Raw genomic sequence first — 15,840 nt, 5'->3', positions numbered from 1 at the left:
TACATTCTACACATGCCTGTTAAGAAAAAAAAAGGATTTAGGTAGTTTTGGAAATAGACTGGTTGTCGTGGTCATCTGTACATGGCTAGGAAGAAGCTGGGCATGGTGTGTTGTTAAGCAAAGAAACCAGACAAATAAAGCATTACCCTCCTTTTCAGTATTAAAGATGAGTCAATAGAGCTTTTCTCCTAAAAGAGCATTGTATCTGTTAGAAGAACTTACATCTACTTTGCAGAATGCTCAGGAACGACTCTGCTTGGAAGTGATAAATACAGTCACTTTCTTAAATTGCTGTTCCAGCAGACATGCCATTCCACTGAATCCCAGGGCATGTAAAACAGCGATACCTTATTACTGCCTTTTCAAAGTGTTTTCTTCCTGCCTGAATATTATCGGGGACCCATTTAGAAAGTAAACAAGAATTTGTTTTAAAAAAATTACAGTGTACTCTTGTCATGTAACAGAAGACACCTTACTTTCAGAGAACGAGAAAAGTACAGTGAGGGGGTCACTCACCTCATAAAGGCTCATGTCAGAAAAAGAAATCACATACTTATTCTGCTGCTGAGGTGTCCTGAGAAGCTGCCTAAAATCATTCTCACATCCAGTTTTGGGAAACAAATTAGTGTAATTCTATAGTATGCAACACTACACAAAGTAGATGATACAAACAGCATGCACCGACTATAAAAGTTAGACTTTAAAACGGGTTGGGGAACCTTTTTAAGCTTTTTATTTTTAATTATGAAGGGCCATTTGGGTATTTGTGGACCATTATGTGAATTCTCCTGCTATATTTGGTCAGACATTTAATGAAGTCACCTGAATTTGATGGTTGGAACTGCAGGTACATTGGCACAATCTGACCAAATGATTTTTGGGGCCTTATACAGCCCGAGGGCTGTACGTTCCCCACCCCTACTCTAAAATCACACTTGAACTTAATCATTCTGCTATTAAGGCAGGTTCTTCATCAGTAGAGAGAAATGTTTTTACAGCTTATATATCCACTATCCTGGCACCCTATCCACATCAGACAACCATACATAAAAAACAAGGCAAGTTTTCATATTAAAAAATGTTTAAGTGGTAACATGCTGATGTGAATTCCCCATGACTTTATAGCAATGCCATTTAAGGATTTGCTTTGTTTTGAATACTACAACAAATGTGTCAAATAGGACAGAGGGCCTGATCAGAAATGTGCCCACTGGAGACCACAGGGGGACATAACCTGAACATCTTCTGAAGTTACAGTAGGAAAGGGGAGAAAATGAGTAACTCTGAAAATCAAAAAGACTCCACCATACATTAGTGTAATGATAGAATTGTGCAGATGTTTCTGAGTAGGCTCAAGCTGTCTGAAAACCTTAAGTCTATGAAAGCAAATGATAGTTCGATCCTAGGTGCAGTACAAGCTAAATGTGTGTGCACTTTCCCTTGTTTGCATCATCTTATGGGATTCTAGGGTATCAATGGTGGTCCACCAGGCTACAAAGAGTTATTGAGACAGTTAAATTTGTCTAAGAGGAACATGTTATTATAACACATGATTTAATACAGTAGTAGACTTGGAGGTCTGCTTGGTTTTTAGAGCACTTGATGTAGAGCAAAGTTTTAGTAATTTTTTTTTTGTAATTAAAAGAACCACCTTTAGAAGGGCCATGGCTTCCTCTTTGAAGATTTCTGCCAGCAATTTACGAGGTGTTTCTTTTGCCATCCATTCACAAAAGGGCTTCTGTCTTGGTTTTTCATTTCAGAGGGAGTGGTAATAACCCTTTCCCTAATTTGCTCACAGTCTCACTGTATAGTTATCGCCTGGTGTTCTGTTTCTCTTGCAGAGTGAAAGAATTGAAAAAGGCCAAGGAACTTGAAGACATACAGCAGCATCCCTTAGCAATGTGACATTGCTTTTCAGACTGTTTTCATTTCTGTTTTTAGCAGAGACATGCAACAACAACAACAACACAAACACACACACACACACAACCCCTCTGCAGTTTTGGGGAGATCAGCTGCAGGATTTTAACAGTAATGTTTTGGTCATTGCATTTGCACTTTCATGGACAACTTTTAATTTGATCAGCAAGACATCTTGGAACTCAGTCTTCTGTTGGATCATGGGAAAACAAGACACCAGGAGGAGTGTGAAAGGGGCTTCCTTTTCTTAGGAGGAAGCCGTTTTCCTTCTCGCATAGGGCTGTATTCAAACATCGTGTGGAACTGTACAAATATTTATACCAAAAATATAGATAAGAAAAGGTGGGGAGCCACTAGCAACAGAAATGAATGCTGTTCCTGCACCTGTCAGTTATTTCCAAGAAGCTGAATCTTTGGGATTGATTATACGCGGAGGGCTTAGATCATACAAATCTTTACTGGGTCCGTGTGTTCTCATTTCCTTCACTGTTAAACTTATTTTTGTTGTTGTTTGTTTTATGTTTTGTTTTAGTCTCAACAGCACACTTAATGCCACTTTTCCAATCTGCAGGTTTGGGATGTGTTGTGGAAATACGCAGAGGGGTGGGTGTGTGGTAAACGGATAATGCATAGGAACGACGGAGTAATGGAGTACAAAATTCAAACTGCTTTTCTCTTGTCCCTACCACTTCCCAAGAAACCTGCAAGTATAATCATCATCTTGTCCCTTTTCTCATGATCAGCACTTTAATTTTTTGCCTTACTTTCATGTGCAATGAGAATTACTTAGGAGAATTAGTCGAGCATGTAGATTTTTTTAGTATCCTTTGAAACTGTAGTCATTCTAAGGAATCATAAACCTTGCCTGGACATTTGCCACTTAAAAAAAACAAAAAAAAGATCATTGTGGTGCTGCGTTCCGGCCAGTAAATTCCCTATTTTTGGCTATCTCTCATCAAAACTGAGCAGTTTCTGTGTATATATAGAGAAGGTAGAAATGGAAAGTGAGAAAATATTTGAAAGGGATTATATTAATTGCTAAATATTTTATTCACAAAGGTCAATAACATGCCAAGATAAAATTATTTGTATAGTTTTGTCTGAATGAAGCGAGAAAAAATGTGGATGTATTGTTTGTATATATTGTATATATTAAAACAAAGAGATATGTGCATGAAACCAAGAAAAAAAGAAATGAACAAAAGCAAAGCATTAGTGGCTATGGTCTGTAAAATGAAACAAAAAAAAAAAACTTTATTTCACTATAAGAGTACTTTATTTTAAATGTTCTTTAGAAGAACATTTTGCTAAAGCATGACTAAACTGCAAAAAAAAAAAAAAAAGAGCTACTGTATTTAGACTTAGGAAAAAAGGCAGAGTAACATTACTTTAAAAAAAAAAAAAAAAGGATATGTTTACATTTAATTTTGGCTACGGGGAGTTTATTTAATTTTATTTCAAATTTTTTTGCCAATGGTGCCAAGTAATGTGAATGCTAATATTGCTTAAGAAAATTAAGTTACTTTTGCAAAGCAGATAATCATAAGATGAATCAGTATATAGCTTAACACCATCCACTCACTCCCACAAAGAACACTTAGAATGATCCCAACCTGATGAAAGAAACAGTATGAAAAGTAGAAAAATGTCTCACGTTTTCATATCTCCTGCTGGAAATCAGAAAACTGTCATAAAAATTGCATAAAAAGATAAGTGAAAAAATTTAAAGATGTAAGCTGGTGTCCCAGGGATGTCATGGTATATATTACGCTTTCCACATAATGAGGAGCCAAAGAAACCTGATGTTTTTAAAAAATTAAACTACTCGGATGAAATTGAGAGGATAAAGTTCGCATTTGCTGATGCCAGTTTAAGATTCCCAGGTGGTTTGAGGATCAGTTGAGATAATAGTTTTCTGTTTTGTTTCTTTTTCTTGGTCTGGCTACCAACTGTAAGTTAAAACTCAAGGCTTGTTGTGAAGCCTAAAAATATTCACAAAGAAGCTTTTAAACTGGTGTCTTCAGAAGGAGGGTAGATTTAAAAAACAGATTGTGGTAAAAACTGGGGTCAGTGCTCTTGGTGCCTTTTCTATAATTGTACTTGTTTTTAATTACTTCCTTTCACTGCCAACCTCGAATTACTGTACAGTATACGTCTTACTGCTTGTGATCAGCTTTGACAACAGTGACAGCCCCACAACTAGTAGCCACCTCTACATTTGTAAACTGACCTGACTCAATTTTGTTTTTAAATGTGTGGGTTATGTTACAGCTGTTGCCGTCCCCCAAATACCCATTATTTTTCCCAATTTGACCTACAGAAGGACACTGAGTAATTTACAAACGCAACTGCATTCATAAATGGGAACAGAATGTGAAAGCCAGCTCTTTCAGACTATCCTCTATTAAAATGGAACTTAGATATGTTGATTCTATTTATTATGGCAAAACGAACTGATATTTTGACAAGAGTAATGACCTCAGTGGATTTGCTTTAACCCTCACATTAATTTTTTTTTTTTTAATGTTTCACATGTTACATTATTAGCTGGATAAGTTAGAAGATTCTGGAAGATAAAGACTAATTATAGAATTAATTCGGTGGGTTCTTATGGAAGGGACAGGATGTAGGTTCAAACCCTACCAGTGTAACCTACCATTACAACTGTGATTCCTAGGTGAGGTTAAAATGCACTTCCACTGAAACGATGCATTTCCGACCGCTTTTTCTTGGTTGTGAATCTTAATTTTGAATATACGATGATAGGTAAGCACAGCTTTCTTGGATAATCTGAATTCCCAAGTGCCAGGAGTAGGACTTCATTATAAAATTAATAGCTCATCTTATTCTGTCTCCTGAAGATTTAATTGCTATTCTTGTTACCCATTTGAAATCAGCTGTACTGTGTGAACGAAATACAGACAATAAACACGAACCCCTCTCTGGCTGCACGGTCGCTTATGGCAGTTCCACACAGTAGTTGGCGCCCAATGGGGGGTCCCTGAGACTTGCATGTAAAACTAGTCTAGATGTCTTCTTTTTTGTAAGTTTTATTTTTGTAATTGTGCATGTAAAGCATCATTGAATCAATGGATCTGTTGAAGAACTCAGCTGCTGGAAACCATGCAAAATGTTTTGAATTGCCCTTAAAATATGGAAAATGTTTTCTGAATGCTTTATATTCTTTCTGCTGTAAATTAAAAATGAAGAAAATTTCCCCATACTATTTGTGTGTTTTGCTTTAACTTTACCAGATAATTAAAATCCAGGGTGATCAGCACACTTCAGACCCAATGAAATAATTTCAAGCACTCTATTTCCTTTGGTCCAGATTCAGTATTTTGACATACAGTGTTAGACATGTTGTGAAAAACAAACAAAAAGCAGGGCCATTGTTCCTCCCTCAAATACTTATTTTCCCTGTGTCTTTCAAATAGCATTTACCTAGATCTATGAAGTTCTTTGAAAAGGAAGATGTCATTCTAAATTCATTCTTTGAAATTAAAAAAAAAATTCATTTCTAGCTGGCTACTGATATTAGTTCTTACCATCTTTTTGTCAACGTCATTGTTCCATTCTCTTTCACTGCAGTCTCTTTCTCTGTCCCTAGCAGTTCTTCCAACCAATCTACCCCCTATGCCAGGCCAATTTGGCATCGTGTGTCTGCTTCCCTACCTCGTGAGTGCTTCATTTACATGACATTTTCCTTGCTTGCTTATCACAATTGATTCAATCTTATTTTTCATCTAGGCCCCCAACTTGCACCTTCTACTTAGTCTGTGCAAACCATGCCCCCTCAACTATTATCTTTGGTATTGTCTATTCACTGCCTGCAGAATTCTCTTTTTCAGCTACTGAGCCAACTCAAATCCCATGCTCTATGTGACACTCCTGTTTATTCTAATTTAACAAACAAAAAAACCCACTGTCATCGAGTTGTTTCCAGCTGTTCCATAGAATTTCCCTGACTACATCTTTAGGGTAGCAGTCAGTCTCTTTATCCTTCAGAATAGTTGGTAGGTTCAATCGCAGACCACGTGGTTCCCAGTTGAGAGTGTTTCCGAAAGATCTACCGAGTTCCCCTACCCTGCTGTTGTTACAGTGCTGTTCAGTTGGTTTAGACTCATAGCGAACCTGTATGGGTTTTCGATGAACAACTGGTGAGTTTGAACTGCCAACCTTGTGGTTCAGACTGACCTTGCAGTCCACACGAGGACTGCCCTATTATGCTAGGAATACAGAAAATGATTCCTTGATGTCAAGGCTCCCATAAACAATACAATCTGTGCAATGACAAACATTTGTGTCACGTATGAATACCTGAAGGGAGAGAACCTAACCCAGTCAATGTCAGTGACAAATATTCAACATGAACTTCCTCTCAGTCTATTTTTAAGTAACTTTCGGAAACTCGTGGCGTCACCAAGACCGCTAGGTTAATCTGGGACGATAAGCAGAAGTACATCGGCCCAAAAAAATGGGCCCCCAACAATAGTCCCTTCAGTGCCTAATGCACCGCCAGGCAGAACACGTGTATTGACCACGCAGCAGGCTCGGTCGTTCCTATTTCTCTCCGGTCAACTCAGGAGGCATGGAGAGAGGGAGCCCCGCTTAATGATCTGCACTCTACGTCTCATAGAGTGACGCAAACAGTTCAGTACCCTAGTGACAACTGTTTTTACTGCTCGGAGGCCTCGTTGTGGACGCAAAAATGTCTCTTAGACTCCACCCCTCACAGACGTCCCACCCACTTCCGGCGCGCCCGCGCCCCGCCTGGCCCCTGGTGACGTCATCGCCGCTGCACCACCGGCCGCCCGGCCCCTCTACCCAGTTAGTTGTGGTTCCTGTTGTGAGCTGTCGCAGACCCTCGTCCACTACCTCCACCGCCGCCAAAATGTGAGTGACGTGACGTGACTACGGGGCTACTTCGGGCCTTGGGGACGGCAGCCTACGCTGAGAACCTCAGAGAGCCCAGTGTCGCTGGCCGCGCGGGCGGGGGCTTCAAGGCCTGGGGGGCTCGGCGGCTGCGGGCCGACCAGGCCAGTTTCCACAGCGCCACCAGCGTCCGATGGAGGGCTCCGGGATTTCCCGGAGGAAGCTAGCATGTCCCACCCTACCCCGCCCCTCCCGGCCTCGCCCCTTCTTCTTCTCCCGAAAAGCCCCTAAGAGGAGCGGCGACTACTGCCCTCCCTGAGCGCTTACTCTGCCAGGCGCAGGGCTGGGCTGGGCCGGGTTCCGGAAATTGCACTGGAAAGGACCTCGGCCCTGCCTGCACCTACAGTCTGAAAACAAGAGCAGTTCAGAAGGGCAAAACGCTCCTTTTCTTAAGCAGGAGCAGCTGAACTTGGAAGGATTACTTCGCTCTGGTCCTCCTCTCTTTCTAAGCAAAGGCACTATTGTAGTAGCCCTTGAAATCGTGGTGTTTCCAGCGGTAACATTCCAAGAATCCGAATTAAAATCAGAGGACCCTCTATCTCCCCTCCACTCACAGAGTGAAAGAAATAAGGACTTCTCCCGGGATTCCTGCTGGGAACCAGGAGACAACACTCTGCAGAATGTACCTGCTGGGGCTAACGTACCACTAGCTGAAGATGCTTAAGATCTTAGAACAGGACCTGTTTTACCCACTGGCTCCATTGCAGCCAGCTGTGTTGGCTTTCTAAATCTCACTTTATTTGTGTAAGAAATAGGGATAATAAGCATATCCTCCTTCAAAATTTAGGAGAATTAAATGAGAAAGGTGCATTCCTTTTAACTTTTGCCTGCTGTGCACTAAACTTTTTCAGGTCGAGGTCAAGGATTGCACCTATTATATCTCTGGTCCTTTGCCAGAAACCAAATTCACTGCCAGTGAGTCAAGTACACTCAGTGACCCTATTATAGGGCAGGGTGGTGTTGTTGTTAAGTGCCGTCGAGTTGGTTCCGATCCATAGCGACCCTGTATAGGGTTTCGGAGGAGTAACTGGTGAGCTTGAACCGCTGACCTTGCAGTCCAAACAGCTATGCAGTCTGGCACATTAACCCACAGTGCCACACCAGGACTCCATAGTACAAAGCAGATCCTATTAAAACTTCACTTTAGACCTTGTTTACTTCAGATATGAGGGAGAACGTTGGAAATTATAGAGGAATTAGAAGAAATACTTATTAAAACCTTTGTTCATTACTGCAAGGACTTTTTTCCCTTCTAGCTTTTGTTCTTTGTAAGAAATTGTTAACACTGAGATTCTGGGACAAAATCTTTATACTTAGAAAAATGTATTTGAAGTCATCCTAATTTATTCATGCTCGTGTTTTTATGTGTTTTAGGTCTGCAGGCGCACCTGCAGGTTCAAATGCTGCCTCTGGCAGTAATCGGAGACTACAGCAGACACAGAACCAAGTGGATGAGGTATTGCTCTGCAGTGTTGGAAACATGCACGTTGAACAAACTCTGGAGCCCTGTGGAAATAATTCTGTTTAGAAAAAGTATGATGAAAGTATAAATGTAAAGTAAATTATGGCATTATCATTTATTGGGTGCCATCTTTACAGAAACAGATTGCCAGGTCTTTTCTTCCGCAGAACCACTGGGAGGATTTGAATTGCCAACCTGTAGCAGCCAAGTGTTTAACCATTGTGCCACCAAGACTCCTGACAGTATGATAAATGTAACCAAAAAATTGTTTCCCTGTTGTCTGGAAGCCCTGATTTAAGCAGAAGTCAGATTTCTTAGTTTCTTGCAGTTTTCCTGTAACTTGACCACATCCGAAGGCACACAAACTCCTCCCAGAAGAATGTTCCCTAAGAACCACTCTGCAAAATAGAGTTATAGTCTAGAAAAATTTGCAGATTAGGTCTTCAAATCACTAAAGCCAGGACCAGTCTTTCTAACTGGACTGTTGATCAAAATGCTTTGCTCCATCCTTAGCAAGCCCCTGGAGAAATCGTCCTTGACTGTTGGCCATTGATATACAGCAAACTGCGGTAGCCCAGCAAATCTATATTTCTAGAAGTCATGAGCTGGGGACCATCAGAGCATCTTTTGTTCTGCATTATGTATGCAGAACCACAAGGGAAGCTTGCTTGAGAAAATCAAATTGGACTGGTACTGTCTAACAAAGATATCTTGGTTTTTCTGCATTGAATTGTCTTAAAAAAGGCAATGTTAAAGCTATGTTACTCTTGTTAAGGCATGTAGTACATTTCTTTTATGAATTTCACCCTGAAATTTTTTATTTGTGTGCTAAGAAACCAAATCTAATTTTGTCCTGTCTGAAACTTTCTTTATTTACAAATTCAAATTGCCTCCCTCCCTTCTTTTTCTTTTTTAAATGTAAGTTTGGCCTAAAGTAATAAAGGACTTAACTAAAAAATGTGTCAGTAGGTTTTGCAGAGGGTGGGGAATTTCATGATCCTTTCATTCCATTTTTCCATGAACTTTTTAAAACCCCTTCATATTGGGAGTTTTTGTTTGTTTCTTTGTGTATAACTTGGTGTCAACAAACCCATGTAGGTGGTGGACATCATGCGTGTCAACGTGGACAAAGTATTAGAACGAGATCAGAAGCTTTCTGAGCTGGATGACCGTGTAGATGCCCTCCAGGCAGGAGCATCTCAGTTTGAAACGAGTGCTGCCAAGTTGAAGAGAAAATATTGGTGGAAGAATTGCAAGGTAATTCTTTTTGAACTGTTTTTTACTGTGCCACCATCTTGATTCTCGAGTGTAGACAAAGGCTGCAGATTCTGGACTTGTGTGCATCTGGGAGATGGGTTCTGCTTCCTACACATGGAAATAGGGATTGGTCTGAATCCAGAACTCTGAGAGCATGCCCTTATCCTATTCGCACTCTTAGGATGACTCCATGTTTTGTGGCTGACCTTAGGAACATACAGAATAAGAAAGTTCAAAGTCAGTCACAGACATCAGCCCCTTCTGACCCCCACCCCAACAGAAACCCGGGCACAGATTGACAAGAGACAGATGAAATTGCTGACCTGGTTTGTGTGTGTTGCTGTGGATGGCTCCAGAGCCCAAGGAAGGCGCTTCTAGAAAGCCCCAGTGTGCAGGACCAGAGAGTGGAAAGCAGCTGCACTGGGCCCACGCCCTCTTACGTAGTCACCAAAGACATGCGCTGCCTCTTGTGCCTTTTGAAATAACTCCTATAGACACACGGAACAAGCTTAGTAGCCCTTCCTTAATGTGGAAAGCTTTTACACCCAAACAGATGCTTATCTCGGGGCCACAGATCATTTGCGTATCTTATAAAAACAAGTACCCTTCAGGCTCTAATTGAGAACATTACATTTAGACTCTAAAAATTACGAATGATTTCAGATTGTAAATCTTTCCAGTGACCAGAGTAAGATACTGTTCTCTGGTACTCTTCAGTAAGCACATTTTGAAATGTGAAGGGAACTCTATCTCATTACAGATGTGGGCCATTGGGATCAGCATTGTGATTATCGTCATCATCATCATTGTTGGTGAGTAACTGTCACAGTCTTTTCTCTGGGTTTCCTGGACAAATAAGTGTTCCCCAGAAATGTCCTTTACTCCCGGCATGTTACATTTCTTTAGTAAATTTCTACAATGCTTCAGTTTGAGTGAAACCTTTTTCCTGAAATTTTTGACATCGATAATCCTTCAAAGAAAGAAAAGCAATTCATTTCCACTGACTTAGCCATTTTTCTCTCTGAATGTACTTTCATCATATATTGCCTTTTATGAGAAGCAGTGCAGGTGAGTGATTGAAAGCAGGGACCACCTGTGATTGATCCTGTCTCCACCACCAGGCAGCTGTGTGACCCTGAATACGTGAGGCAGCAGCCAGGTTATGAATGAGTTCCATTCCTAACTGTGTTTGTAAAAATTCTTGGGTTAGTCAGAACAGGTGCATATGGTTCTTATTTAGTCTAACTTTAGTGCAAGAAAGGTGGGTGTGGTTAAACATTTTGGGTTGCTAACTGCAAGGTTGGTGGTTCAAACCCAGCAGCCACTTCATGGGGAAGCTCAGGCTGTGTGCTCCAGTAAAGGTTAATAGTCTTGGAAACCCAAAGGGAAAGATCTATCCTATTGGGTCACTGTGAGTCAGAATCAATCCAATGGCAGTGGGTTACTGAAAGAAGAAGGAACTCTGATGGCACCGTGGGCTATGACTGTGGGGCTGCTAACTGCAAGGTTGGTGGTTCAAACCCACCAGCAGCTCTGCATAAGAAAGATGAGGCTGTCTGTTCCCTTATTAAAGTCTCAGAAACAGTTGTAGTACAAGAAGAACCAGCCCTGGTAATATGGTAGATTAAGTGTTGGGCTGCTAGCCAAAAGTTAAACAGTTTGAACTCACCAGCTGCTTCTTCAAGGGATAAAAATGAGGCAGTCTGCTCCCATAAATATTTACGGCATCAGAAACTCTATGGAGCAGTTCTACTTTATCTTATAGGGTCTCTCTGAATCGACTCGATGGCAGTGGGTTTGGCTTGGGTTTGGTTAGTGCAAGAAAAGATCCCAAAGCTTTTCAATGATTTAAAAGCTGTATGTACAGTGAGTAAAGGTGATTGTGACAAAGGATTGTTGCAACTGTTTCAAAGTGAGGACAGATTTACCTAAAGGGCAAGCAGGAGTTGTCTGGGAGTTGGACATCTGTAACCTGAATTTACTGTAATGTGATGTGTGTAAGCCTCAGTTTCCTTGTTGCTAAGGGTGGGGGGTGGAAATAATAATACCTGCCTCCTCTGCTTGTTATGAGTATCAGATTAGTTAATGCATGAGAAGTGCTTAAGAAGTTGTTGTTAGGTGCCACCCAGTTAGTTCTGATTCATAGAGACCCTATACACAACAGAACAAAACACTGGTGCTCCAGCACGATCCTCCCAAGTGTGGTTATGTTTGAGCCCATTGTTGAAGCCACTGTATCAGTCCATCTTGTTGGGGGTCTTCCTCTTTTTTTTTGCTGACACTCCACTTTACCAAGCATAATCAGTCTATAGGAACTGCTTCCTGACAACATGTCCAAAGTATGAGAGATGAAGTTTCAACATACTTCATCAGCCATACTTCTTCCAAAGCAGATTTGTGTTTGTTCTTCTGGCAGTCCATGGTATATTCAGTAGTTTTCACCAACATCATAACTTAAATACATCAGTTTTTCCACAATCTTCCTTATTCATTGTCCAGTTTTCATATGTTTATGAAAATATGAAAATACCATGGTTTGGGTCAGTCGCACCTTAGTCCTCACAGAGACATCTTTGCTCTTCAGCACTCTAAAGAGATCTTTTACGACAGGTTGGCCTCATGAAATAACATCATTTGATTTTCTGACTTCTGCTTCCATGAGTGTTGATTATGGAGCCAAGTAAAATGAAAATCTTTCACAATCTTAATCTTTTCTCTGTTTATCATGATGCGATTTACTAATCCAGTTGTGAGGGGTTTCAGTTTCTTTATATTGAGGTGCAATTCATACTGAAGGCTATAGTCTTTGATCTTCATCAGTAAATATTTAAAGTCCTTTTTGCTTTCAGCAAGCAAGGTTGTGTCGTCTGCATATTGCAAGTTGTTAATGATTCTTCCTCAAATCCTGATGCCATGTTCTTCTTCATAAAATCCAGCTTCTCAGATTTTTTGCTCAGCATACAAATTGAATAAGTGTGGTGAAAAGATACAACTTTGGTGCACACCTTTCCTGATTTTAAACGAATCAGTATCCCCTTACTCTGTTCTAGTAACTACTTCTTGGTCTATTTACAGATTCCTCATGAGCACTAGTAAGTGGTCTGTAATACCCATTCTCCACAATGTTATAATCGATAAAGCACAAGTAAACATTATCTTCAGAAAAAATTTACTTACACGTGGTATTAATGATAGTGTTTGATGATTCCTTCATTCTGTTAGGTTACCTTTCTTTGGAATGGGCACACATACGGATCTTTTCCAGTCCATTGGCCAGGTAGCTATCTTCCAGATTTCTTGGCATAGATGAGTGATTGTCTCTAGCACTACATCAGTTTGTTGATGCTTTTCGGTTGGTAGTCCATCAATTCCTGGAGCTTTGTTTTTACCAGTGCAGCTTGGACTTCTTTCAGTACCAGCAATTATTGATCATATGCTGTCTCTTGAAATGGTTGGACATCATCCAATTCTTTTTGGTACCGTGACTTTATGTATTCCTTTCATCTTTCAGTGCTTCCTGTGTCATGCAGTATTGTCCCCATGTTGGTGTTGTTAAGTGCCTTCGAGTCGGTTCCGACTCTTAGCAACCTTTTGTAGGGTTTTTGAGGAGCAGCTGATAAGTTTGAACCACCGACCTTGCAGTTGAAACTGACCTTGCAGTTCAGTGCTTCTACAACATCACACCAGTTTAGAGTTTTTCTTCAGTTCTTGTAGCTTGAGAAATGTTGAGTGTGTTCTTTTTATTTTGTTTTTTTAACTCTGGGTCTTGCACACATTTCATTAAAATACTTTGTGTTCTCCAGCTGCCCTTTATTTTCTGTTTTACTTTACAGTAGCTCTTTTACTTCATCATCTTTTCTATTCACTCTAGCTACTTTATCTTCAAGAGCAAGTTTCAAAGTCTCTTCTGACATCCATTTTGGTCTTTTCTTTATTTCCTGTATTTATAATGGCCTTTTGCTTTCTTCAACTATAATGTCTTGAAGTCATCCCAGAACTCCTCTGGTCTTCAGTCATTAGTGTCTAATACATCAGAATTGCTCTTGAGATGATATCTAAATTCAGTGCTATATTTTGCTCTTAAGGACATTAATTTTCTTCAGCTTCAACCTAAACCTGAAGATGAGCTATTCATGGTTGGTCTGGTCCACAGTTGGCCTCTGGCCTTGTTTGGACTGATGAACTTCTCCATCTACTCTTTCCATATATGAAGTTGATTTGATACAGGAATGTGTTCCATCTGGCAATGTTCAAGTATGTAGTTACCATTAATGTTGTTGACAAAGATGTTTGCAATGAATAAGTCATTGGTCTTACAAAATTCTGTTATATAATCTATTACCAAGGCCATATTTTCCAACTACTGAACCTTCGTTTTTGTTCCCAACTTTCACATTCCAATCACCAGGGATTATCAATACATCTTGATTGCATGTTTGATCAGTTTCAAACTGAAGAAGTTGGGTTGTTAAGTGCCATCAAGCTGGTTCTGACTCAGCAACCCTGGATAGTGTTTCCGAGTAGCACCTGGTGGGTTTGAACTGCTGATCTTGTGGTTTGCAGTCCAGTGCTGATCAATTTCTTCATCATTGGCTGTAGTGTTTGGTGCATAAATTTGAATAGTAGTGGCATTTACTGGCTGCCTTTCTTGTTGTTGTTCTTAATTGCTTTGGAGTTGATTCTGACTCATAGCAACCCTGTATAGAGTTTCCAAGGAGTATCTGGTAGGTTTGAACTGCCAGCCATATGGTTTACAGTCCAGTGCTGACCCTATAGCATCACACCAAGAGCTCAAAATTCTAGATCACCTTGTAAGGCATATGGACCTTATCTTTAGGATAGTGTCTAAGTATAATAATAAAAAATGTATAACCAAAACCAAACCAGTTGCCATGGAAATGATTCTGACTCATAGTGACTCTGTGACTGCTGCCGAGGGTTTACCGTGGCCTCTCAGGCTGCACTCAGATCACCAAGCTTTCGATTAGCAGTGCATTAATTATCTGCATCACTCAGATACCATTGTAGACTATGCACTGTTTAAAGAAGCATCTTCCTTTCATTGATAAGTTGACGTTAGTGGATGTTTCCTTTTAACAAGGATGTTACTAGAATCCTTCCATGTGACAGTCACTGGTAGCCATCTATGGTGGGTAGACAGATAACAAGGAGGAAATGGGCCAAATTAAATGTGTATCATCTGTGTGTGGAAATTTACCTGTTTAAACTTCAGCATTTAATATTGATTCTAGATTTGCACTAAGACTGTTTTCCCCTCATTTTCTCTATGCAATTGTTAGTGTGGAGTGTCTCTTCGTGAATATCCTGTGAAATTCAAGCATGCTGCTCAAGAGACTTCTTCAAGACTTTTGACTAAGAACCTGCTATATTACCAAGCTTACCCACTTTTATATCTAAAATGATTATTTTTGGTTAATGCAAAGTTTGATGTCTATGAAACATGCCTTTGTTTTTTAATATGCACTCCACAGTAGAAGCGTACTCCGCCCAGCCCACATTTTGCACAGTGCCTTTACAACTTTACACATGGGCTGATGAAGAGGACTTCTAAAGTTATAGTGGGATAATCTGGAAGTAATTCTGTCACTGATTAATTAGTTAAGGGAATTTGTTCCAGTGTAGCTGTCCTCTGCATATGATGTTGTCTTTAGAGCCACATTTTAAAGCCTTTGGGTAATCTGATTTCCAACTTGTGCCTTCCAGAAAGAACATGTGTGACAATAACTGTATGTGCCTTATGTACTTTGATACTTTTCTGAGCCCCTCTAAGAGAATGCACTACTGTGTATAAGCACTACTGACGATTTCTCTGTATTGAAAATAAGATGCTGGTAAAGAATTTTTGCTTTTACATTAGATACAAAGATGTTTACCTTCTTGTTATTGTTATGTGTAACTTGCTAAAATATTAATCAGAAATAACCTCTTTACAAGAACTCTTTTTATGGAACTATAGCTATGACCAAAGTTTCTACTTTGCCAAAAAAGTTAGATCCCAGTAAATATTTCCAAAGTCTGTTCCTGACAGTTAAAACTCAGAAAAGTGCCAAATGGAGCTTAAAGAGTTTCCTTCAACACTGAAACAGTAATACTGTGTTGAACCCTTTACATCTTGGCAGGCCGTTCTTGCCTTTGAGATACTGTACATAGTGTGACTCCCAATTCAGCACTTTCCGAGGGGCTAGCGGTTTGTTGCTAGGCTCTGTCCATCTCAGACCTGTGCATAGGGAGTTTTATCCAGCAGT

The 15,840-nt window shown here is 40.2% G+C and overlaps 2 protein-coding genes across 2 annotated transcripts in view; both read left to right on the top strand.

The window, feature by feature from the left end:
- CAMTA1 (calmodulin binding transcription activator 1) overlaps positions 1 to 7,114 on the top strand; it is a 1,308,299-nt gene extending 1,301,185 nt beyond the window's left edge. Inside the window, exons 24-25 of the mRNA XM_006873121.1 lie at positions 6,643 to 6,816; positions 6,887 to 7,114. Coding sequence (XP_006873183.1) covers positions 6,643 to 6,816; positions 6,887 to 7,114 — 402 coding nt within the window. The remainder of the gene's footprint in view (positions 1 to 6,642; positions 6,817 to 6,886) is intronic.
- Positions 7,115 to 7,475: 361 nt separating this feature from the next.
- On the top strand, positions 7,476 to 14,894 carry VAMP3 (vesicle-associated membrane protein 3). The gene is made up of 5 exons (XM_006873120.1): positions 7,476 to 7,495; positions 8,230 to 8,311; positions 9,416 to 9,574; positions 10,335 to 10,386; positions 14,875 to 14,894. Exons 1-5 carry the CDS (start codon positions 7,476 to 7,478, stop codon positions 14,892 to 14,894), a joined length of 333 nt encoding a protein of 110 aa, XP_006873182.1.
- Positions 14,895 to 15,840: the final 946 nt, after the last annotated feature.

This window comes from Chrysochloris asiatica, unplaced genomic scaffold (genome assembly GCF_000296735.1).
Source record: "Chrysochloris asiatica unplaced genomic scaffold, ChrAsi1.0 scaffold00223, whole genome shotgun sequence".
NCBI classification, from domain to species: domain Eukaryota; kingdom Metazoa; phylum Chordata; class Mammalia; order Afrosoricida; family Chrysochloridae; genus Chrysochloris; species Chrysochloris asiatica.
This window is presented reverse-complemented; position numbering and strand designations above follow the sequence as displayed.